The following is a 24603-nucleotide window of genomic DNA, read 5'->3' as shown; positions in this document are numbered from 1 at the left end:
GATCAAAAACACATTCAAATAGCAAATTAACCATCAATTAATTAGAGCTCCAAAATGGTGAATAGAAATGACACTAAACATAAATATATATAAAACAGCCCTTTGAAGACAATGTATAATGGGATGTGTTATATAATTAAAAGATATGTTCTAAAAAGGGATAGGAAATGATTTGGAGGCTTTAGATTTCAGCAGAATACATAAAGTACATAAAATAACTATTGAACACATCATAATTTTGCTCAGTAAATATATTAATAGGTGCTACTGACATTTTCACAAGCTGTTGGCAACAACAACCATGCAACCCGCACATGCAAGGAAGTCAAACATTAGATGTCCATAAATTAAGTTATGTGTGGTAAAATTAAATGACACAGGGAAAGAGTATTGAACACATGAAATGGAGGTGCAAAAAGTCAAGACACCAGCTCATCTATTAGTAATCAGAAAGCAATCCTGCCCCTTGTCAGTGCAGATTAATATCAGCTGGTTCAGGCCCAACTGATGGCCTATAAAAGGATTGACAAGGTGCTCCTTGCAACATTTTTGACAGGAGTCAAAAGAATTATCAGAAGAGTCTGAAATACTGGGAGAATATCGTCTAGTCAGATGAGACCAAAATTTAATCTTTGGATGCCATAATACACACAGTGTTTGGCGACCAAATGGCACAGCACATCACCCCAAAAATACCATACCAACAGTGAAAATTTGGAGGTGGGAACATCAATTTCAGCATATGGCACTGGTAAACTTCATGTAATTGAAGGAAGGATGAATAGAAAAATGTACCGAGACATTCTTGATAAAAAATCTGACTTTTGAATAAAGTATTAAAAAAATGTAAGTGAGTTCAATACTTTTTCCCTGTCACTCCATTTTATTACACATAACTTAACTTATGGACATCTAAGGTTCAATTTCTGGGTTGCATGCAGATGCTACCCTTATCTGGTGAAAATGTAATGTCAGTAGCACCTTTATAAATATATTTACTGAGAAAAATGGTGACACGTTCTATACTTATTTTACCCATTGTACATGCATTCTATTGTAATTTAGGCACAAGCCCTTTTTAATTTCTCTTAGACTGCTCCTGAGCATTTACACTCCTCCCTCTGTTTCTGGAAGATGTGGATGTGTGTGGAAACAGCTGAAAAAACTGATGCCTGTACAAAGTGCTTCATCAGAATTTCTCTCCACTCTGGTCTGATCTGGTCTGAGTTGTCTAAATCCTGATTGGTCTGCAAGATGTGTCTCCTGTTTATAAATGCTTTCCTCTCCTCTTGCCAGCTGTGAAATCATACAAAGATCGATAGGATTCACACACACAGACCTTGAGCACTGAAGCCAGTGTGTCTGTGACCCTCTTTTCTTACAGACTGGCATTCATAGAGAGGCCAGAAATTAATCTGCCAGTGTAGAATAACTGTACACCTATGGCACACACACGCCTATGTTTCTCCTTAAAACTTTACCTGTGTCTAGAAAATGCAAAAAAATAATAATAATACAAAAAATATAAAACCCCTCCCATTAAATCCTGACAACACTCTCAGATTATGAGATGGATTCATCCTTTCCTGCCAGTTATTAGTTTTCCGTAAAGCATTAAAGTGATATGGGGGCAGCAGAGGGCTAGGCCTTCAGACAGCTGCTGATCCTTTGCGGCCATAAAGCCTGCGAAATGTTACACAAGCTCATGTACACATATTCAGCTCTGTGCACAGAATAAATGGGGTAGGTGGGACATATAGTCATCATACGCACCTCAGTACAACATCAAGGAAAAATTCCATAGCCACAATTATTATAAAGGGGTAAGCCTTATATTTTGTGTTGTAACTTCAGTATTTTCACTTATTCACTTCAACTGCATTTAATACAACATGATGTTAATTTTTTCAATGATCCACTTTTTTCCTTCTAATACGGTGTCCTCTACTTGAAAAAACAAGATAGTAACAGCCAGTTCACAAACTGGAGGTTTCAAAATGCTATCTCACAAACAAATGAAGGGCCTGTTAAAATTTAATACTGAGTATGATTTTTTTTTTTTTAATTCTAGTCTAATGTTTATAAATTACGTTTCTTCTCACAAATCATCAAAGTCAGCCACAATCTAAAATGTGTCCACTGTAAATCCAGTGACAACATGAAAAGTATATATCAGAGAAAACTCCACCAGTTTCCTCCAAGGGTGAGAATGGCCCCAGCTATGTAACCAACTTAAAACAAGTGCATTTGCAGGTCTTATGATCATCAACATCATCATTCTCATGCAGACATCTTATTTGGTGACAGTCAGCTGGGGGACAATGACAAAAATAAAATTTTATGTGTGACCAACCATCAGTTAACACTGTGATCCAACATCACATTGCCAGCACTAAGGATTGCCTATGCAGCATTACTGTTACAGGAGGATGTTTTGCTTACTTTATCCAGTGTTGAAATACTTTATGTTAAAATCAGCACTATGTTGGAGCAGCTTGACCTGGTACGCTACCTCTATGTAGCTTTACAGGGCTGCATCCAAACTCAGCATTACCCAAATACACACATATGAAGAAAACAGGAAAACATTGTTAACACAGGTGAAATCAGGAATTGCAATTTTGAGCGAAAGCATCTGTAACCCATTAAGTGCAACAGGGGGTTTAGAGTGTATGGACCAGGAACTAGGTTCGTGGAGGAGGGTTTAAGGAGGAAGTGATAGACACAATAGATAAATGGAGCCATGAGGTATGTTGGAGGTAAGTTGACTAAATTGAACTTGATGAAAAATAAAAAAATACAAATTAATTAAAATTCATTGCAATAACAACTGATCTTTCAATGTTCAAGTTTTTTTGTCAACATATGACCAACTAAAAGTGTCCATATGGAAATTTAACATTCCTTTAAGTGTCCTTGTATGTACCTTATCGTTGTTGTTAGTTAGTGTGCTTCAGTAAAAGAGTGTCAAGTCAAGTCAGGGGTTCAGTAGTCAGGTGTGTGTGGTGGTCCTACCACACTGTTTTCTTTACTTGTGATTGACTTTCTCTTTAATGTTTCTCATCTGCTTGTACTGCTGCTCTGGTCCCACACTGTCACTGTGCACAGCAACCTTCGCGAGAATAGGGTGGGACTACTTTCTCTTTACAAATCATACATCTATTTTATATAATACAACTATTAAGGACTGAATGTGTGCAAAATCCATATGATTAACAGAATAATAAATCAAAGAGGGTTAATCAATAAAAAATACAGTTTTTAAGGGAAACAGCATTATTACCAGTTCAGTTTCTTCACTTACTATATTAAACCTATAAGTGTTGATACACTAACATTAGCTTAACTTACAGTGTTACATAATGTAAATTATGTTTCTCTAATCCATTGAATAATATCTTTCTGCGATTTGTTAATAACTTACACCTGCTTATTGCATGCATACATTTTATAGATATGTCCCACTTTATCTAAGACAAAGCTTTTCAACCTCCCAAACCTTTACAGAAATAGTATAGAGGAGAAACCAAGAACCTGTGCATCATGATGCTTCTAACATAAGGCTCTACAGAGAGTTGGTCAATGGAACCTGCGTGTAGGCCAGGGGCAAAAAGCTCTGGGTTTCACCGCGAGAGCCAATAAGTTCAAACACACACAAGGACTGTTGCATAATGTGAAGCTAATGTATAATGTTTCAGTCCAATTCGTAATCATTTGTCAATACCAATGATTGGTATCATTAATTATATGATGATTAGCCAACCTCTGATACGTCCTCTTTAGTGAGGTCAGAGTAGTGAGAGTTGCCAAACAGAAATCTGACTGAAGGCATTTTGGGGCTGGTCATCTTTAAAATTTGCAGTAAAACAATGGGGTCTCACATTAACTGAAGGAGTTCAGGGTGTTTCAAAAGAATTTTATTGGTCTTTCCACTTTGAAAGACAGAAAGGTTCCCAGGACAAAATATGAGTGTAAAATTGGAAGATAACCAGGTTAAAAAAAAAAACAACAAAAACATGGACTATGAAACCAGCAGGGATTATTGCCTGACCAATGTGATCTGCAGTTCATTATTGAAACCCAATCCTCCCTCAAGAGCTTTCTCCTGTCCAGCATGAGCTGCGGCACTGAAATCTTTCTGAAAAGCAGCAACATCAGAGTCTTTACAGAGTCTTTAAGATTGCTTAATAGATAAAAAATGAAAAAGAGCTACATAAGAGAGTCAGCACAGAACAGCTATCTCAGCCGAAAGAGCAGGGGGATAGCTGTACAGTAACCTTCTCTTCGAGATAGGTCTGAAGCTCCGTGAATTGTGTCTTTTGGACCTTGAACTGATTGTGAAAAACAGACATTTCACAACAGACCCAAATATATAGACATAACATGATTACTGCAATTATTAGTGCAGTAAACACTGCACATCAGTACCCACAACAACGGGCATCTTTGCATACAGATGGGACTTAATCCCAGTCAAATTGTTTCATCCATCAGAGGCTGCTTAACTTCTTTACTGTTTTCAATTGGTTGCTTCTTTCCCTGGCCAACAAAAGTAGGTGGGTCCTTGGTGGTTCCAATATATCCCACAATCCATTATGTGCTGTTGATAAAGGCAAACAGGTTTCCAGGCAATGGTAAGGGCTGGCACATCCGAGAAGATGTGTTTTTTCAATTGGGACAAAATTATGCACTTAATTTAGGGACCCTTTGTTGTGGCTCTTAAATGAAGCCTTTTGAGTACTAATAAGTAAAGTGGTTATTAGTGTTCTAATGATAAGCATATTTCACTGAGGCACAGTTAAGATAGTGTATTAAAATTCTATGTTTTTCATTGCATTTATTGCTGTTTTTTTTACATAGTTTTACAAGTGTAAATTAATTCTTACTTGTGAAACATTCAGAACTATTTAGCTCTGGTTGAAGTGTGAGCATGTGTCTGTGCAATATGAACACCAAGTTGTTGTTGTTATTGTCTTTTTGTGTGTGTGTGTGTGTGTTACTGTTGTCAGTTTCTGATGGCCAATTTGGGCCAAGGGTTTTCAGCTATGAGGTGTTTTATCACGCAACAGGGACCGAATAAATCCAACTGTCTCCAAATAAATATCAGCTCTATTATAGTCTCAATGTTGTAGGGGATTTATTGCTGGCCTGAACTGCCCTACTTGGACATGCCAGTTTCTGTCCTCACAGTCAGTGTCCATGATGGGTGTGTAGCCAATGTAAGTATGTGAAACAGAGATCTTAAAATTATACATGCTTATGTACATGTAAGACAGAAGTTGTAGTTTTTAACAATAGCTGTAGTTAAAAGCTGGTTTCATTTTGATGACTTAACCCTCCATATTTGGCTTCCTCTTTTATTAAAAGCAATAATATGTTGGCTTTTTACACCAGGATGTTACTTTTAAATGACCTGCTGGCACATCTTTATCCAAGGTCTCCTTGAGGATAAATGCCCTGCCACTATAACACGTTTCAAGTGTTATAAACTGCTCAAATTCTGAAGCCAACAAGGTCTTTGAAGCTACAGTGGGGAGAACAAATATTTGATACGCTGCCGATTTTACAGGTTTTCCCACTAACAAAGCATGTAGAGGTCTGTAATTTTTATCATGGGTACACTTTGACTGTGAGAGACAGAATCTAAAACAAATGAGATGATGATCATGAGAAAGGTGATGGATCAGCCCAGAACTACATGGCAGGACCGGGTCAATGACCTGAAGAGAGCTGGAACCACAGTCTCCAAGAAAACCATTAGTAACACACTATTGTTGAGTTGTCTGCCTGTTTGAAAATAGCACCACAACCCCAGGATCCACCCCTACGGTGTGGTTCTGAGTTTGAACAGGAGGGCATTGACTGGACGCCAGCGCCCTCAGCAGGGGTCCCCGGTGACGCCACACAGGTAATAAAGAAGCTCCGTGGCGCTCCATCTTCACACAAATCCCGGGTCACAGTCTTCAACTCATGGGACTATTGCAAACTGCTGTTTTCCTTTTTGTTTGTTTTTCTTTTTTTCCCTCCTCAAACTCAGCACGGACTGCCGCGTGACCAGCTGATCCATGTTCTGAGAAAACCAGCCTGCCAAGTTTGTTACCAGAAGCTGACAAAAGACCATTGTATTCCGTGATCTTCCCCACTGCTGCTGAGGGATTCATCACATTGCCGTTATCTGAGGATAACACAGACTGCTCGACCGAGCTGAAGAACGCGTTGCAGACACTCAGAGCGGATCTCTCTCTCTCTTATCTCCCTCACTCTGGAGGAGCGGAGCAACCAAAGTAAGAGGCTTTAGGTCTGGGCAGAGACAATTAGCATAGCATGCATTGCATTTTGTTTTACCGTGTATTTTGTTTATTTGGGATTCAGTTCTATCTATTTGCTTTATTTAGTTTTCTTTCCCCTAAATTCCATAAATTGCAAAAGTAATTGGTGCTACAGACCTCGTGTCAGCCGTCACGGCAATATCACTAGCTGAAGGACCAATAGCCGAGCCGGCGAACGGAGTTCACGGGTCGGGTGATATTGCAACAAGGTGTAGTGATATTGTAACAATCAACTGTGGTGACGTCGTCCACAATATCTTTCACCTTTTTCTTCCCCTCACACACATTCACACGTGGTGACCAGCCGCCATCTTGTCTCCGACGGGTGCGTAATCGACATCACCCCGTCGCCATCTTGGCTCCAACAAGTGTGTAGCCAACATCACTCCGTCGCCATCTTGGCCTTTGCAGACATCACTAACGTGACTCTCTGGCCATCTTTACTGCTCTCTCTCACACACACACACACCCTCAAGAGCTTTAGGTCTGGGCAGAGACAATTAGCATAGCATGCATTGCATTTTGTTTTACTACTTACAGTAAATATTTTTAGATATCAATGAGTTTCATAATCATTTATATTAATTGCCAAATTACTCCGACTAGTGCACAACACCAGTGTATGTCCAGGATAGACTGGTGTGGTTGCTGTTGCTGTGCTATTGTGAATGTCATTGCTATCGCTATTTATTAGTGTTGCTGCATATAATGTTACTGTTGTTACTGCTATAACTATCACCATCACTAAGGCTATCCATATTACTAACCCATTCTTGTTACACGTGTTATCTGTAGATTAGTAGCTGATGTATGTCATTGAATAATCAAACTATAACAGCCATTTATCCAGAGTGATGTTATTTTGAATAATTATTGTTGTGAATAAATTCTGTTATGTTAAACCGTCGTTGTTCACCCTTGATGTTGATTTTGATTTTGCTAAATTGGACATTGGTCCCTGGTAACAGGGTGGTGCCCCGAAATGTACTACTTACAGTAAATATTTTTAGATATCAATGAGTTTCATAATCATTTATATTAATTGCCAAATTACTCCGACTAGTGCACAACACCAGTGTATGTCCAGGCCCATTTGAAGTTTGCCAATGACCTGGGTGATCCAGAGGAGGAATGGGAATGTGATCTGAGACCAAAATAGAGCTTTTTGGTACAAGCTCCACTCTTTTTGTTTGAAGGAAGAAGAGGGATGAGTACAACCCCAAGAACACCATCCCAACCATGAAGCATGGAGGTGGAAACATCATTCTTTGGGGATGCTTTTCTGCAAAGGGGACAGGACAACTACACCGTATTGAGGGGAGATGGATGGGGCCATGTATCTTGGCGAACAACCTCCTTCCCTAAGAGGACTGCAAATGAGTCGTGATTGGTCCTTCCAGCATGACAAGAACCTGAAACACACAGCCAGGGCAACTAAGGAGTGCCTCCATAAGAAGTATCTCAAGGTCCTGGAGTGGCCAAGCCACTTTTTTTCTAGATTTTTGTTGCTTTTAAAGTTGTAAAACCTGCTGAAGTGGCAGTGTATCAAATACTTGTTCTCCCCACTGTATTTCCTAAAGCACTCACAAAGATGACAAATCAAGAGTCAAAGTAAATGTAATGTACTGATGTAGCCTGCGCTATTGGAGCTTTCACGGTAAATTTCATGATTAATATGTGAATTGTCAAGTTGAGGCCATCACGTTTTTTTATTTGTTTAAGTTAACATTGCGCTTTGGTTACCAGTCACAGGCATTTTTAGGAATATCCAATCATGCAGTTTACAGCCATAATATAGCCATTTTCCAGTGTGAACGTCAGTGTTAACAAAATTAACTCGGACTGAATTCGCTACGTACAATAAAACTGTGGCACATCAACATATATTGAACTGCAACACCTGCGGTCTTCTTTAGAAACTCTTCAGCAAAGTAGGTAAGTGAATCAAAACACAGTCCAAGTCAATTTGAGTAACAAATATATTTAATGAAAAGTACCCCTGGGTGCTTCTGATGTAGTTAGTGTTCATAAGAACATAAAGTCACAGCGACTTGGTCCTATGAACTTTGATCTAAAAATTGTAATCTTCATCAGAATCATCAGAATTTGCTTGAAAATGAACCAGATTTTCCAGACGTTCTCTCTCTCTCTCTCTCTCGACATTACTGCGCCATCATATTACAGTTTTCCTCATTCACTTTGACTCAATTCTTGAACAGGAAACTTACCAATAGCACGTTTTGTCATGTGTTCATAAGAAATTGTCAAACTTTTCACAACTTCCAAATATTTTTTCATCGTTTCAGCCGTCACAGGCAAAATTAACCATTCAGTTATCAAAATCTGTCAGACATATATGTTCATTCGTTCATCTTCGACTACTTATCCATTTCAGGGGGTTCTAGAGCCAATCCCAGCTCACTTGGGCAAGGGCAAGGTACACCCTGGACAAGTTGTCAGTCCATTGCAAAGCCAATATACAAAGACAAACAACCGCCCACACTCAGACCTAGAGAATATATGGGAAGCATATATTCAGTACGTCTGCAAAACAATCACTTCTTAAACATGAAGGAACCTGAACAGTAACTACAGGTTTGTAGAGGGGAATGAAGAGGTGTAAGATTGGGTACTAAAAATCTGATTATTGTTGAAATCTGAATCTTAAACACCTGGTTCAATATATGATAGCATTCAGATGGAAAAAAGACTTTTTTGTATAGTACAATACAGGGTGTTCAACAAAAAGTTGAATCAGAAACATATTTGTGTATCAAACAAGTTTTCATTTTGGTGGCACTTGCGAATTAACTGACACAAAAACTAGCTTTTGAAATGAAATATAAATATATTACTACCTTTTGCAAATATGCAATAGAGTTTTGATGTACCATGAAGCTTTTGAGAATGGCACTTAAAGTTAAAGAATGTTAAGAGCAATTTGAGGAACAAGCCAAAACTGTAATTAGAATGAGAGGGTCACACTAAAGTATCTGGGGATCATTCTTCTGTGATTTCTAGATGATTTGTCATGTCTAGTGGCACCTGAATAAGCCTGACACGTTCTGACTCACAGGAACATTAACAATAACCTAAGCCCAGAGATATGCTGACTTCCTGAACCTACCACAGAGCTGAACATCCAGACTTCAGCTCTGTCCCTGTATATTTGGATGGTGCCGGGAACTGGACAGAGGAAGAGCAAAGCTCTCTATATGTGTTGCGTGCATGTAGGCAGTGTTGCAACACAACTAATCCTGCTGAGACACAGTGTAATTTGTGTGTGTCTGTCAGTATCTCTGAAAGAGAAAAGTGGGGGTATAATTATAGCACCACAGACAAGATAATGACCAACTGCTCAGACTTTCCCTCAGTGACATCAAAGTTTTTTCCCCCTCATGAGCACTTTACACTTTTTCTTTCTCTATGCTGTGTTTCCCCCTCAGGGAGCAAAAATTAGAGGTGGAAGAAGTAACAGGAGGAGTAGTAGGAGGGCGAAAACAAGGGGTAAAAATTGTTTTCTTCTCACTGTTTCCTTGTATTTTAAAGCCTAAATCTGGTAAAGTTCAAGTTCAAACTATTGGAAGAATTCATTACCCATTAAGTCATGCATGTGATTTCAGATACAGAATTCACCGCTTGCTGAGGGATTGTTTCACTTTCAATGACTTTACAAAAAAAAAAAAAACAATTTTCAAGAAAAATTGGATGGAATAGTGGTTAGCCCTTGACTCACAGCAAGAAGGCTCAAATTTCCATGTTCACCCTGTGTTTGTTTGGGTTCCCTCCAGGTTTCCAGCTCCCTCCCACAGTTCAAAGATCGGCAAATTTTGGTTAACTTGGCTAAGTTCAATTACATTTTCCCCCTAATGTAATCCAGATCTAATTGTTTAATAATAACACGTGGAATAAAGTTTTTTGAAATGTGACCTCAGTCTGAACAGCCATACAAACCTAATTGGGATGTGAATCTTACGTCCCTCTAGATCGACAATCATCATAATTGTGCACAGGTGGGAGCCACAGAACAGAAATAACCATGGGTACCCAATTGAGTGAAATATTAGACTTTACATGTCCACCTTCTCTTCATTATTCTCCTACTCACCATCTACCGGGCCATCTGCTTGCATCTAAAAATTAAAACCTTGAATCCTAACATCTGTGGTCTCCATGTCCTTTAACCCTCCTGTCATGTGCAGGTCAAATCTGACCGATTTACAACTTAAAACACTCACATCACACATGATGTTTGCCTTGCACTCCTTTTACTCTGAGCACAATGAGTAGGCCACTGACCAAGCGGTGCTCTGTCGAAGAGATTCTGGTCCAGCTTTTTGGACATGATGAAGAGGGCACTGAAATTGAACCAGAGATAGAGGACGATGTCTCGGACGTGGAAGAAAACCTAGATTTTGATCCAGACTTTGAGGAGACTGACCAGTCAACAGACGGAGAGGGAGAGGCACCTGAAGAACAGGCACCTGAGGAGACATTCCAGTCCAAGAGTTGACACTTGCTCTGGTCTTCATCCCCCCAGGACAGAGGTAGAGTAGTAGTAGAGCAAGAGTAGAGCAAGAGTGGAAAACATCATAAAGATGACGCCAGGGCCAACACGGTATGCGACATCTCATGTGGATGACATCAAGTCCAGCTTCCAACTCTTTTTACCAGAGTACATTCAGGGAATTATACTGGAGGTGACAAACCTGGAGGGGAAGCGTGTGTTTGGGGACACCTGGAGAGAAATCGACTGGGGAAAGCTTTGGTGACTCCTCCTATTCAAAGGCGCCAGCACATTCCCCACACACCAGCCTCTGCCAGTCTGGTGAGTGTGCAAGCCCCAGCCCCAGCCACTGCCCTGGCTACTCTCCCCCAACAAGGACACAGGTAGAAAAGGATGCGCTGTGAGCTTTGTGCCCCTAGAGACAACAAAGCAAGCCTGAGATGCTGCAAATGTGATGCCTATGTTTGCAAGGCCCACTCTGACCTGAGTGTCACATGCCACTCATGTGCATGAATTCACATGCACACACACACACGACTTCATGTTGAGTTTGGTCTTTGGTTTTCCATTTAGTTTTTACATTACATGTTCATTTTGTAATACATTTTCAGTGCCTATTTGTATTTTCACTGCAGTTATTTTATTCTAATTCTATAAATTCATGTTAAATACTACTTTGAGAGCTAGTTCACAGCTAAAGAATGTTGGATAAAAATTTGGTGGTAAAAAAACGTTTTTGTGCTAATTTAAGAGCAGTTAAAACAGACTGGTCAATTTTGACCGGGAACACTAAAGTAAGGGGTGGGAGGTGAACACGACCGGAGGGTTAAACCTGACCTCTTCTTTTTTACTTCATGCACAGATTGCTGCGAGTGATATCTTCTGGGTATGCAGGTCACATTAGGGCCAGGTTTACACTGGAGTCTAAGGTAGTGTGAGCAGCTGCATAAAACAATCTGACCTAGAAAATTATAAGAATTGAGCACTTACGCTTGCAGTGTGAACATAGTGACTGCAAATAGGTAGATAGACTGGCGATCCTGCATGTATCAGTCCTCAGCCAATGTCAACTGGGATTGAACTGTAGGGAAACAGTCACTGAGGATGGTGACATACATGTGACATCGCAATATTCCAGAATTCCTGACAGCTGTTTTTAAGGTTCAGTTTCTGAATACTTACTGTGAGCATTTGTCTCTGGACTAAGACCTTTGATATTTTCACTCTATATTAAAAAAAATATTTAATCTCTCAGTAGGGAGCTGTTGAACTATCAATTCAAGTCTCTACTCAACTATATACCTTGTAGGTCAGATCCACATGTTAACCATATATTAAACTGCAGAGAAGAGAATAACAAACAAAATCATTCAGGGAAAAATGCATTTAAACCTATAAAAAAATTGTGCGTTATGATGAGAATTGGTAGCAGAAAGAATGAATCTATGGCAATGTGGTGATATACAAAAAAAAAAAGGTCCCAGCTGGAGTTGAAACACAGTTGAATTGTGTATATTGTGTGTGGTCCAGCAAAGTCATTCCTACGTAATTTCAAGGAAAAGCAGTTGTAATTTCAAGATCAAGAAAGAATTCTCCTTTGATCATAATGAACATTAAAATGTTGTTTATCCTTGTCTGGGTCTGTTTTGCTGTGGTTGAAAGGTGTGACAGTTCTTTCAATTCAGTGCCAGTACCTTTTTTTGTGTTCTTCAGTATTCTTCAGTAATCTCGCCCATGAAGCACACACACACACACACAGGATTGGGGGAGGGGGTTAGCAGAATGGTAAAACAAACCAGACATGTATCATCTAGTAGTACATACCCTTCCTTCCATAAACACATCATTTAGGGAATACTAAACTCCCCCCCCTGTACAACATAATTCATTTTTAGAGCACGTTTTCAACTTTTTCTGGATGAACCTTGTCAACCCTGATAGTGATGACACAGTGAGACTCTAGGTGTCTAAAATTAATTTTGTCGAAAGAGACATTTGGTCGTTGTCTGTTATTCTCCTTGTCTGTGTATGTGAATCTGGAACTGGGGGCAGAGTCAAGGATGCCTGTTCTGCACACCCGTTCCTAATCCTACAACCACGCCACCTACACTACTGCAGAATAAAAGACTGGCTCAGTCATCCAGTCCTTGCCAGATTGTCTGCTACCCACTCTTGGTATACTGTCAGGCTGTAATTATACTACATTTTATATTCCCTCAGTTCCACTATTCACCTCCTTTCTCCTTATACAGAGATCAGTCACCTGCTTCACCTGCTTTTGCTAGATTCCTCATCTCCCATTCTGCTCAACTCTCCAGGATGCTCCATCACCCTAGTACCCCGTCTCAACTCCACGCCAGAGCTATTTGTACCTCTGCTAACACTCTTACTGTCCATCATCAGCCCTCTGCCTAGAAACCTGACGTCTTCTCTGCAGTTTGCTGCTTCTTTCCAAACCATTTCTCTGGAAGACCTACACAACTCTCAACGACTCTCATCAACAAATTTGCCTTATCATACTTCATATTGGTCTGTGTCTGCATTTTGGGGTCCAACCGCCTTGTGTTCTGAACAACAAACCAAATTTCAGCTAATCGTCACACAAACGAAACAAAAATGTCCAACAGGATAACATTTTCAAATGTTGATATTTTACATAAAAAAGACCAAAGGTTTTGACTTAGAGCCCATAATGTTCTGTACGTTATGTTCTGTAAGTTTTTTCTGAGCTTACTTTTTTTGTTATGCTTTAATTTAAACAACAAAAATAACTTAGTTCAGGAAAAATGGTGGTCATGGATAACATAAACAGCAGAAGCTCTGCAGTAACCCTCAGGATGTTCATTCATTCATTCTTTCATCTTCAACTGCTTAACCGTTTCTGGGTCATGTGGGTGCTGGAGCCAATCCCAGTTCCCTCAAAATGTAACAAATTAATACTATCACTATTATTTGTAGATTGATTTCTCCAGCTGAGACCCAACGCGGTCTATCTTCGGACTAACCTTGTTGCTATATTTATTTAGTGTATAAGATTCAGATAAGACTCCAGTGGGACTCCATTGGTGTTATGGAGGATTTTCGTTGTCTCTTTATCATTGGGATGCTCACAATAACTTTGAGTCAGTCCTCCCTGTTACAAGCCTGCTGAGGGACTCAGCAGCCTCAGCTCTGATGTCTCAGCATTGAACAGTGTGCCAGGCTGTGGCTGGGTAATAACGAAGTCCACATGGCTCTGTGAGCTGGCTGGTGATTACTAGTAGGAAGAAAAAAAAATATTTCCATCAGGTAGAAAGATTATTACAGTCTAAGGTTACGTTGGCTGTATTTTGATGAAATCTTACTGCATGTGAGGCCACAGCTCACCATTCTTTTTGGAGGTTAAAAGCAAAATAAACTGATTCTGATTTTTGATGCTCGCTGACCACCCTCAGCGCACAGCAGGTAACAAATTAAGCTTTGATTGGAAAAGGCCAGGAAGGCTATCATTTAGGTAAAATAACAACTTAGCAAGGATTGATGAAAAACAGGAGCTGAATCTTCTGAAGGGAGAATGATAGGCCTATGCTGAATGACAGTAAATTGATGGTATACACTGCAGTTTTCTAATACCAGAGGATGAAAAAAGCATTGATAGTCTTTACTCTACAGTCTAATACTAGAGGTTGAGAAAAACCTTGATGGTATGCCCTCTGCAGTGTAATACCAGAGGAGTAAAGCCTTGATGGTATAAACTCTACACTCTTCTAAAAGCTGAGGATGAGAAAATGCAGAATCTATAGAATCCTTGACATCTGATACTTCAGATCTCAAAGTGCATATTAGTTCTTGATGGTGGTCGCCAAGAGCTAAAACATGGTCAAAAGTAACAGTAAAGGATAGAGGAAGGGTGTGTTGAGCATAGCTTAGCATGAAGACTGAGGCAGGGAGAGGCAGCTAGCCTCACTCTGTTTTAAGTGTTGTACATACCAGAGGTGGCAAAAGCATTCATATTTTATACTTAAGTAGAAATACGGATACATGTGTGAAAAAATACTCTGGTAAAAGTAGAAGTACTGATTCAACTCCTTTAAAAGTAAGAAAAGTACAGTAATGGGAAAAGTAAAACTAAGAAAGTACAGGCTCTGAAATGTACTTTCAAAGTGAAAGTAAAAAGTAAAAATTAATTTTTGTCGTTAATGAAACACAATACATCCTTTGATTATTTCTGCTACAGTACAAGTTCTCGGTTTTCTCTGTCCCCTCACTCACTCAACTTCTTCTTGCGGTTACCTGTCACTCCCGCTTCTTCTCCCTCTTTCCCTCTCTAGTTTGTCACATCTTTTACGTATGCTTTTAACACGTGTAACATCTGTGGAGGTTTAAATAAAAAGTAACAAGCCTGCTTTTACAATTATACAGGAGTATAGGAATAGAAAGTACATATTTTTGTGTGTAAATGTAAGGAGTAAAAATAAAAAGTTTTCATAAAAATAAATACTCAAGTAAAGTACAGATACCTGAAAAACCTACTAAAGTACCGTAACGAAGTATTTGTACTTTGTTACTTGTTACCTCTGGTTCATACTACCACCTTCAAAGCCGATGTGATTCTGATTGAACATAAACAGAAATGTCTCATTTCATGCAACTTAAAAATGTGATTAGATTTTTTTGTTGGACACTCTTGCTTGTGATGCTATCAGCCTAGTCTATGGCTGTATATGTGATTGTGTTTTGTTTCTGGCAGACAGATCTGCCAGTTTGGTTGAAGTTAGTGGTTCTGATTTTGTACAAGTTACGGTTTTGCTTAGTGTTTCATATATTTTTACATACATACCTTGTTAGATTTACTTAAATCCTGACCCAAATAATAAATTGTCTCTAAATAGGGCGAAATCTGATTCTGAATGTCTTCAATTGAGACAGCTTCACCACTCTCTTGACCATTGATCCGTAACACCCCCCTTAGCACGCAGAAATACTTCAATGAGACTTCACATGAGTAACGATGTTTGGAAAAGTCTTCTTTCAAAAACGAACCTGCACCTGGTCTAATCTTAGCTGCCCAGAAAACCAATCAAAGACCCATGAATTCTTTTAAAAGGTGCACAGTGATAAATTGTCTTCAGAGAAAAAGGCACTAGCCCAGAGTCATTGTGACGAAGAGGAAAGCAAGCTCAAGACAGTAAAGGACAAAGCAGAGAGAATGAAGGACAGCTTAAAGAGACAGGCCTCGGTTAGTTGCAGAGGAAAGAGGCATTCAGGCAGTACCTGATAGATAGTGAGGAGGACAGTGATGGCAGAACAGAAGAGCAGCAGAAACTATCCAATTCATTACTGTGACAGCATCACCTCCAGCAGGATCCCCCTTCTCGCGCTTACCCTCAGCTCCTGCCACACTAAACTGACTCACCGCTCACACAACATAGGAGCTTGGACAAAGTGTTTTCAAGAACTTTATATAAAGATTTTCCCACAATGTTCCAAAGTATGCCATCTGGGAAAAGGCTTGCATACTTTGTATCACCATTAAAACTAAACCCCCACTAGCTTTAGCTCACTTGCTTGAGATTGGTCATAAGAATTAATTTGGTTTACTTTTCATCTTAATCACAATATATTTACAATGAAGTGCAAGTCCATAATATAAAAACATATATGTAAAAGGGGAGATTTGAAGTCTAGGAAATAATAAGCAGTGATATATATAAAAAAAGAAGAATTTGTTTCACATTAAAATTTATACAATCTAAGTCAGAAATCACCCACAACAAACCAGTATGTACTTCAGTATGTCTTAATATGATACTTTACGATTTCTTTTCAGCTTTAAATCAAATGTCTTGTACTGAAATCTGCTTTGTAGAGTTGTCAGATTTGTACCTCAAGGGCATTGGATTAATGCCTTACGAAGCTTTGAAAGCAGCACATGGGCTTATAATTTTGTGAAGATCATCATCACATACTATACCTCAACCACAAACTGAGCAGTGTACAAAGGGAAGCTTAGGTGAACACTGACAGTACGATTGTCTTCCTTTTCATTAACACAAATGACAAATACTGCTACTGAAACTTGACACCGCACTTTGGAGCTTTATTTTTTCCCTTCTGTCCTCTACAGATGTAATTTTCTACACTTTAGCTGTCTGCTTGCATTCCTGACAAACTGACTTCACCACCTTTGGTCGGTAACTTTCCCTGGAGTTTGGATTGTCATTGCTGTCACTACCAGGTCGTTATTTGGAAACACACATATTCTGGCCAGAAGAGACTGAGTAAAAATCCATATTTAAGAATAAGGACACCAAAAATGAGAAGGGCAAAGAAACAGGCAGGAGTAAAAGGAGATTAATTAACTGAAGCCGGTGAAGAAGAATGCTTAATGTTCAGGAGAGTTACTAACTTCCCACCTGTGTTGGGTTGTAAAGCTCCTGCAGGGCATTGCGTGATCCTTTCCTACAGCAGCCATCCACCATGAAGGGGTTCCTCCGCATGACTGCAAAAGAGATGAGATGGCATTAAGAATTGTATAAGTTATTTTGGGGGGCATTTTTATGCCATTGTTGGAAAGGAGAATAAAAAATTTCCTCAATGTGAGGACAAATCAAACTGATCAAAAAAGAAAAGCATGGAAGGCAGACCAGTTGAGTTGAGTGACTTAAACCTGAGCTTGCTCAGGAATCAAGAACACTAACTCAGTTCAACTCATTTCAGTTAATATGTATTATATAGCACTAAAATTACATACATCATAGCTTCAAGTTTCCACCATATTTCAGAAAACACCTAACCCAACTTTTATTTCTTGTTTTTTATTTCTTGTTCTTTTCTTTTATTTTACTGAAGTTTTGATACAAACCAGCGAGCACTGCCCAGATGGCTTTTCTCATCACTTTCCAGTATTGATCCACTGTACCAGTGGTTCCCAAACTTTCTCTGCTTGGCCCCCCTTTGGTACATAAGAAAATTTTTGCCCCCCCCCAAAAAAAGAACAGGACATACATACTCATATTTTGTTTTCAGAGTCCATTGCAGTTTATTTCACACAATGTAATTAATAATTAAAAAATAATTTTTTGAAAAAATAAAAATAAACTGCCATGAACTGCAGGTTGTAATAAAATACATAACAACAAACCAATAACAAACCACCTTTATTTGTATTTATGTATGTATTTATTTATTCATTCATTTTTCCCACCCCCCCTGCAATTGCTCTGCGCCCCCCACTTTGGGAACCACTGCACTATACTGTCTAGTTTGTCTTGTGTACAGTATCTGCTAACAGGGTCTTTTGTAAACTCCTGGTATGCACAACATTAGTTGCAGGTCTCATCAAGCTACAGTTATCACAATCTACTCCCATAGTGTACGGGATACACTGACATTCTACACGTGTTGGGGATGGACCAGGTTACCAATTGTCTCCTACTATAGTAGCCAGGATTTTCATTTGGCTTTTGCCTCTGTCCTTTACCTTTTGTAGTTTTCACTTTCTTTAACATCATTTAGCTGTACTGCTGATCTGCCTCCCAGTGAAGAAATGTTGTCTGTAATGGGAGTCACTCCTTCACTGTGCTAAATCATCATGCCTGATGAAAGAATGGGATCAAGCTAATCTTTTGTTGTGGACCCACCCAGACACATCTTTAAGGATGCCACTCTGGGAACCGTCATTTTAAATGACCGTGAGTCAGAAAGCTAAAGGGATAAATCATGAGATCAGTGATGATAAGCCAAGAGCAAAGCCATAGTTCAGCGTTTGTTTGGCTGGATCTTGGCTCTTTACAGAACCTGATACAGAGCAGTAGCTTCTGGCAGTGGAGCAGCCAGTTCTACACTTCCCCGCCAAGACACTCTCTCCAATTAGTCTGGATGGAAAAGTCCTGAAGGACAGCAGAGGAGAGACAGTAGAGAGAATACAGCCAAGATTTTAATGTCAGTTAACTCCACGTCATTTGCCTCATCAACATGTGGCAGTGCCTTCAGAGAGGCACATATGCCACTTTTTTTTTTTTTTTTGAGAAATTTCAAACTGATCACTTGATAAATGATGAGCAAATAAAATCATTACTGTGTCCAATTACCATGAGGTTCTCCTGTGCTCTTGTGCATGCATGTATGTATGACCTGGCATACTTGATTCCTATCATCCTCCCTATTCAGTTTAGTCCAATCCATTCATTGACAGATTGTCTGCTATCTTCCACTGGTAACTCTCAAGCCACTCTTCATTAGTCCTGTGTCAGAAGTACTCGCACCCGCAGAAGAGCTGCTTGTTTTATCCTGACATTCACCTGCCTGGCAAGCTACAGCACCCCTGACTTCCATGGACCTGCCCCACAGTTGTTGTTTCACCTCCTTCTAATCTACTTAACCTCTAGGCCTACAGCCACCTTTCAGGTCCCTGATTTTAACCATAATATCAGTATATTAATTTTCATGAAACATGGAGAAGGGTGTACAAACATTAATCACACAGACTCAAATTTGATTGTTTTATAGATCCAAAACCCCCACAAAGACATAAAAAACAGCAAAATGAGACAAAACCAGCACAAAGCAGCACAAAAGCACAACAATGAGACAGAAAACCAATATAAAGAGACATAATACCACCACAAAAAGGTGCATCTTGTGGTGATTCTATTACTGGTTTTGTTTTGTTTGGTTGATTCCTCTCCCCTTTCTGTTCTTCCATTGGCCAAGCATGTGTGAGGCAGGGGTTGTGGCTGATTCTCCTGTGACAGCAACAAGACACACCCATTTCCAATTACCTCATCACCTGACTATATAAGCCTGGTCTTCACTCCACCACTCTGCCTAATGATTCAATTTGATGCACCTATCCATGTGCCTTGCTGCTCCAGTACCTTTATGTCTTCAGTGTTCTTGCCATGTGCTCAACCTCTGTTTCATCTCCTGGGAAATCATGCCAACCTGCTTCCTGCCTCTGCAGACTGCTTGTTGTGAACATTAAAACTCACACTTTCTGTCACTGTCCATCTCTGCTTTGGGGTCCAAGCTAAACCAACACAAATACCACAAAGCAATACAAACAGCCACAAAGAGACACAAAACAACCATAGAGAACGGCAAACCAGCCCTAAGAGATACATAACCAGCATAAAGAGAAGCAATCAAAGCAACAAAACAATAGGGCAATGCAATTATGAGAGAAAAATTGCACAAATAGAGCATAGCTACTACATAGATTAAAATGACTGCAGGGAGCTTTAAAACAGATATATATATAGAAAAAAACCCAACAAACCACAAAGTCACCAGAAATTGTAATTTCCACTTTGAAATTGATTGGTATGGTCACGTCTATGCTGAAAAATAGCCAAGGATTTTAGCTGATAACTACGATATGATAATAATGTTGACGACTCACCCTTTGGCTATGCAATAATATAATCTAATCTTTGTCTCCAAAATGACATATCATAAATTTTATCACAATTTATTAGGGATGCACTGATACATCGGCCTATATTCCCCTTGTTGACTGGCATCGGCATTTTGGTACATTAGATAGAATTCGCCGATGTCAGTGGCCGATGTATTGATTATTTGTAGTCGGACATTCAGACTCAGACAGCATCAGCAACACACAGATGTGACTACCTACGGCTCTAGTGTGATGTAGTGGGGGGGGCAAAAGGTGCCACATGCACCAGGGTTTTCAGGGTGAAAGAAAATGTTGGCCGTGTGGGGGTTTTACACCACATCTGAGAAAGATCCACGATATGCCGTGTGTAAGACGTGTTTGAGTGGCATTTCAAGAGGAGGTACTACATCTAAGAATATTAAACACAGTATCCCAGTCTGCACTAGGATATTGGAAAAAGAATCACCTATGTTTTCCAGCACAGGCACAGATGGCACGCAAATACCTGAGTGTGTCATGCATCAGTGCGGACAGTGAGCGGCTGTTCAGCTCCGAGTCTCACATGTTAGATGAGAAGAGAAAGCTTGAACGAGGCAGAGATGCTTATCTTTGTGAGGAAAAATGTCCATCTCACTAAGGAATAGACTATAAGACTATAGATTTTTCATTTTCAAATTGTAGGGGAAAGACAGGGTCCAGAGGCCTTGTCTCTGTCCATGCATCAATATGAGAGTCAGGTCGTCAGGACCTGCTCTGGCACCTAAGAAGTCAAAAACATAAGTAGAAGACATCTGGGTGCCAGGACAGAGAACTACACCACACACACACACACACACACACACACACACATAGTGCTGCACAGTCACTATGGTTGAAGTTCAAGATAACGGTGAAGGCTATCCACACAACACACACATGTAACCTGTTTAAGGTATAAGAAGCATGTCACATGTTTTTCTGGTTGGTTCTGTCTCTGATTACGTTGTTGGTAGGGCTGATGTGAATAAAGACATTCCCCATTGGACACCTGTGTCCGGACAACCTGATTTCTTCTTTTCCACCTCTTTCCACCACAACATATTTGGTGACCCTGACGTGATCGAGTTTGGATCCTGGGAGAAGGAGGCTGCACCGAACACAGCTGTAGCACAAGGTAGCTTAAATTAAACCTACATCAGTGCACTCGCTGTGGGGAGTGACAGCTAAAATCTCAGCTATTGTGGATGCACTGGAACGGAATGGTTGATTTGAAAGACCGTTTGCTATACCCCTGATTTGAGGCTATTGGAGCAAAACATTGTTGAAGCATTGTTGAAGGAAAGAGTGGTGGAGGATCAGAGGTGGACACAGGTCCTAGGTGAAACCTGTATGTGGAGGTTCTGCCAGCAAATTCTGCAGAAGTGTGTGTTGTCTTATTATGGTTATGTATTTATGAGAAGTACGAAAGGTGCTCTGTGACAGCTCGATCAGTGTAGTTGTAAATTCCATTTTGGCGGCCATATCTGGCGGTGCGAGTGGCCAGTCATAGTGCTTGGATAGGCTGTCTCAGAGAAAGGAGGGAAGATATGGGTCTCTGTTGTATGTTAGAAAAGCTAAGCTGTCCGACCAGAGAACGGAGCCGGAGATGCTCGAGCTGTGTGCTGTGGAAATAAGTTTTGTGAAGCACTGCATGATAAGTGAAGAGCCGACGCCAGGAGCCCCTTGCTTTGTGTGCATGTGATAACTGCAGGCTGAGGATAAAAATTAGATGGGAAGCGCACCGTGAGCTATTTTGTAAATCGGTGGGGCTATGGTGAAGTCTTTGGGCGGCAATACTCTTAACTGGGAAACCCTAACCCAAATTGTACTCACATATTAATAAATATATATGTGGGGGAGTATCATACCTTATCCACTAGTCAAGGAACTTAACAGATGCATTTCAGTAGCAGTGCAGAACAAAAGAGAAAGAAGCAGCTAACCTGTGACCTTTAAGTTCAATTACGAAAATCAGTCAGATCCTCAGCCCTGGACAGGGGCAATTTATAATTAAATAAGTTATAATTATAATACCTGTGTATATTAACTAAGAGTAACTAAGAGTGAATTTCAGACCTCTCTAATTTACAACTTACAAAAGTTCAAACAGGGGAAAAAAAAAATTGAGGTCATAACAGAGGGGAACTGGTGTGGCCAGCCAGTTTCTCCCACTCCCAGTAAATTAATTGGTTAAAGATAAAATCAAGTTCCATAAATCTCCTGAATAACCAAGTGGGTTAAAAACCCTGAAAATTAGGACATAAAATAAATCATAAACAAATGCATGTAGATAATTTCCCCTGACAACCAGACGTGACTTGGACTGACAGTATGTGTGTCCAGATGTGTATGTGAGTGCAAAAAAGGGAAAGAGAGTGAATGAAGTGTGAGAGAGAGAAGTGCTGGATGAAAGTATTACATTGAATTCTGATCAAATGTTAATGGGTTGAATGGATTTTTCAACAGAACCGGGCAAATCAGGTTGTGCTGATACAATGTCACTGAATATACCGTAGCAACTCTAAAATTCTGAAAGTATTTTGCACAGAACAAAACTCCATTCTATGAACATAATTTTGGTATGGTTGGTCTGAAAAATGCATAGATGTATGTTGATCTGCAAGGCTGGGTGTAAGTAAATCGATGAGAGAGAAGTCTTGCATGGTTGAGGGGAGAGCGTTGGAAGTGAACAAGTGAACAGAAAGGAAATTGTGAAGTCAGAATCGAAGGGGTTATAGTAAAGTTAAAGAGTTAAAGGAAAAGGGTGAGTGACCAAAGAGGAACGCCTTCAGGCTCCTCCTAATCAAATGTGATTGGTGTGAGTGGCCAGTGGGAAGTGTAGAAGGTGTGTGGGTTTGCGTGGTAGTACAGTCAACTCAGTTGGCCACTGCGTCTGTGAAAGTACACAGACGCAGAAAGCTAAAAATTGTCCCCCCTCACTTGTGTTTTTCCCAAGTCCTGTACAGAGACATAGAATTTTTCTTCTCCTCTCTTTCTTTATACATCAGTTAACATCAGTTAAAAAAGTGCTAATAGCAAGATGAGTATTGTGCCAACAGCCTTGATCGGGGTTTAGTATCCAGAATTCTTGAAACAAATTACAAAAATTTCTAAAAAACGGGAGCAGTGAGGAATGACCGAAGGAATGGCCTCTGCATGGCTCCAAGGATGGCACGTTTGATGTGTCAGTGTGTGAGGACATGGAAAAGCAAATCATAAAAGATCATAAAATAAAAGACAAAAGTAAGAAAAAACAAGATAAAAGAGACTTGGAGATAAAAATTGTAAACATGTTTAAAAAGGAAAGAGAAAACTACAGGAATTTCCTGAAGGAAGGTTTGACTGAATCAAAAGAAAAACAAAATAAGTGTTACAAAAACCCGAATCAGGAACCAGCAGGGGTGTATCCATTCCTGGCTAAGGTTATCAACTTTTCAGGTGATTTTGACTTGTATTGAGCCAGCGTGACCAAATGATAGCTGAAGAAAACGCTCAGATGAAAAATGATAATGCTAATGGTAATGCAGTCCTGGACAATAATAACCAGGAGAACTCTCACCTGTCTTGGCAGTCAGGGCAAAGGATGTTATGCCACCCCAGCCACTGACACAGCCAACAGCTTTTGGAGCTCCCCAAGCTCAGCTACCACCGGTGGTCAATGTCTTTCAGCAACCACCTCACATGCAACATCCTGGCAATTGTTATCAGGGGTCATATCGACCTCAGAGGATATATAGAGGAGGTGGACATGGTGGTGGTCGCACAAAGGTATGTTGGAATTGTGGTGAATATGGACATATTGCTGATCAGTGCCAACACCCTCGAACTGGTGGGGACTTTCAGTATGGCTGCAACTGGCCTCAGCGAGGTGGAACTGGAGGCCTGGTAAACCCGTGGGCTGGGCCCAATCATGGCTACTAGGGCTAAATCCTAAAGGGGAGAGTCAGTTCGCAACTGTTACCACAGGGACTGATGAAGAACCTATGCTGCAGGTTCAAATAGAAGGCAAACAGACACCCATGTTGGTAGATACTGGAGCAACTTACACCTATGTAAGTGTATGCCACTCACCTCCCCATGTCTGCAAAATGTGTTGAGATGGTAGGATTCTCAGGAATAAAGCAGCTAATTCCAATGACCGCTCCAGTAAAAATTGCCATTAATAATTATGAAAGCAAAATTGCAATATTAGTGTCAAGCCAAACCCCAATCAATTTATTTGGAAGAGATATGTTGTGTAAATTAAAAATTGCTCTCCTTTGGGAGTTTATGTTGACAAAGACAGCCTAGAATATCAGATGTTGATGAGAAAACAAACTGACAAACAAACTGGGCTAAAGTTTATTGAGTGGGTGAAATCTCCACACCAT

At 40.0% G+C, this 24603-nt stretch overlaps 1 protein-coding gene across 2 annotated transcripts in view; it reads right to left on the bottom strand.

Moving 5' to 3' along the window:
- The window catches only part of chst11 (carbohydrate (chondroitin 4) sulfotransferase 11), a 105299-nt gene that overhangs the window by 13226 nt on the left and 67470 nt on the right, over positions 1-24603 (bottom strand). For both annotated transcript variants that reach the window (XM_029495404.1, XM_029495405.1), the window contains exon 2: positions 17232-17317. In XM_029495404.1, the coding sequence (XP_029351264.1) occupies positions 17232-17317 (86 nt within the window). The remainder of the gene's footprint in view (positions 1-17231; positions 17318-24603) is intronic.

Source organism: Echeneis naucrates, chromosome 23 (assembly GCF_900963305.1).
Source record: "Echeneis naucrates chromosome 23, fEcheNa1.1, whole genome shotgun sequence".
In the NCBI taxonomy this organism is placed as follows: Eukaryota; Metazoa; Chordata; class Actinopteri; order Carangiformes; family Echeneidae; genus Echeneis; species Echeneis naucrates.
The sequence above is the reverse complement of the archived record's forward strand: the minus strand, read 5'-3'. Positions and strand labels throughout refer to the sequence as shown.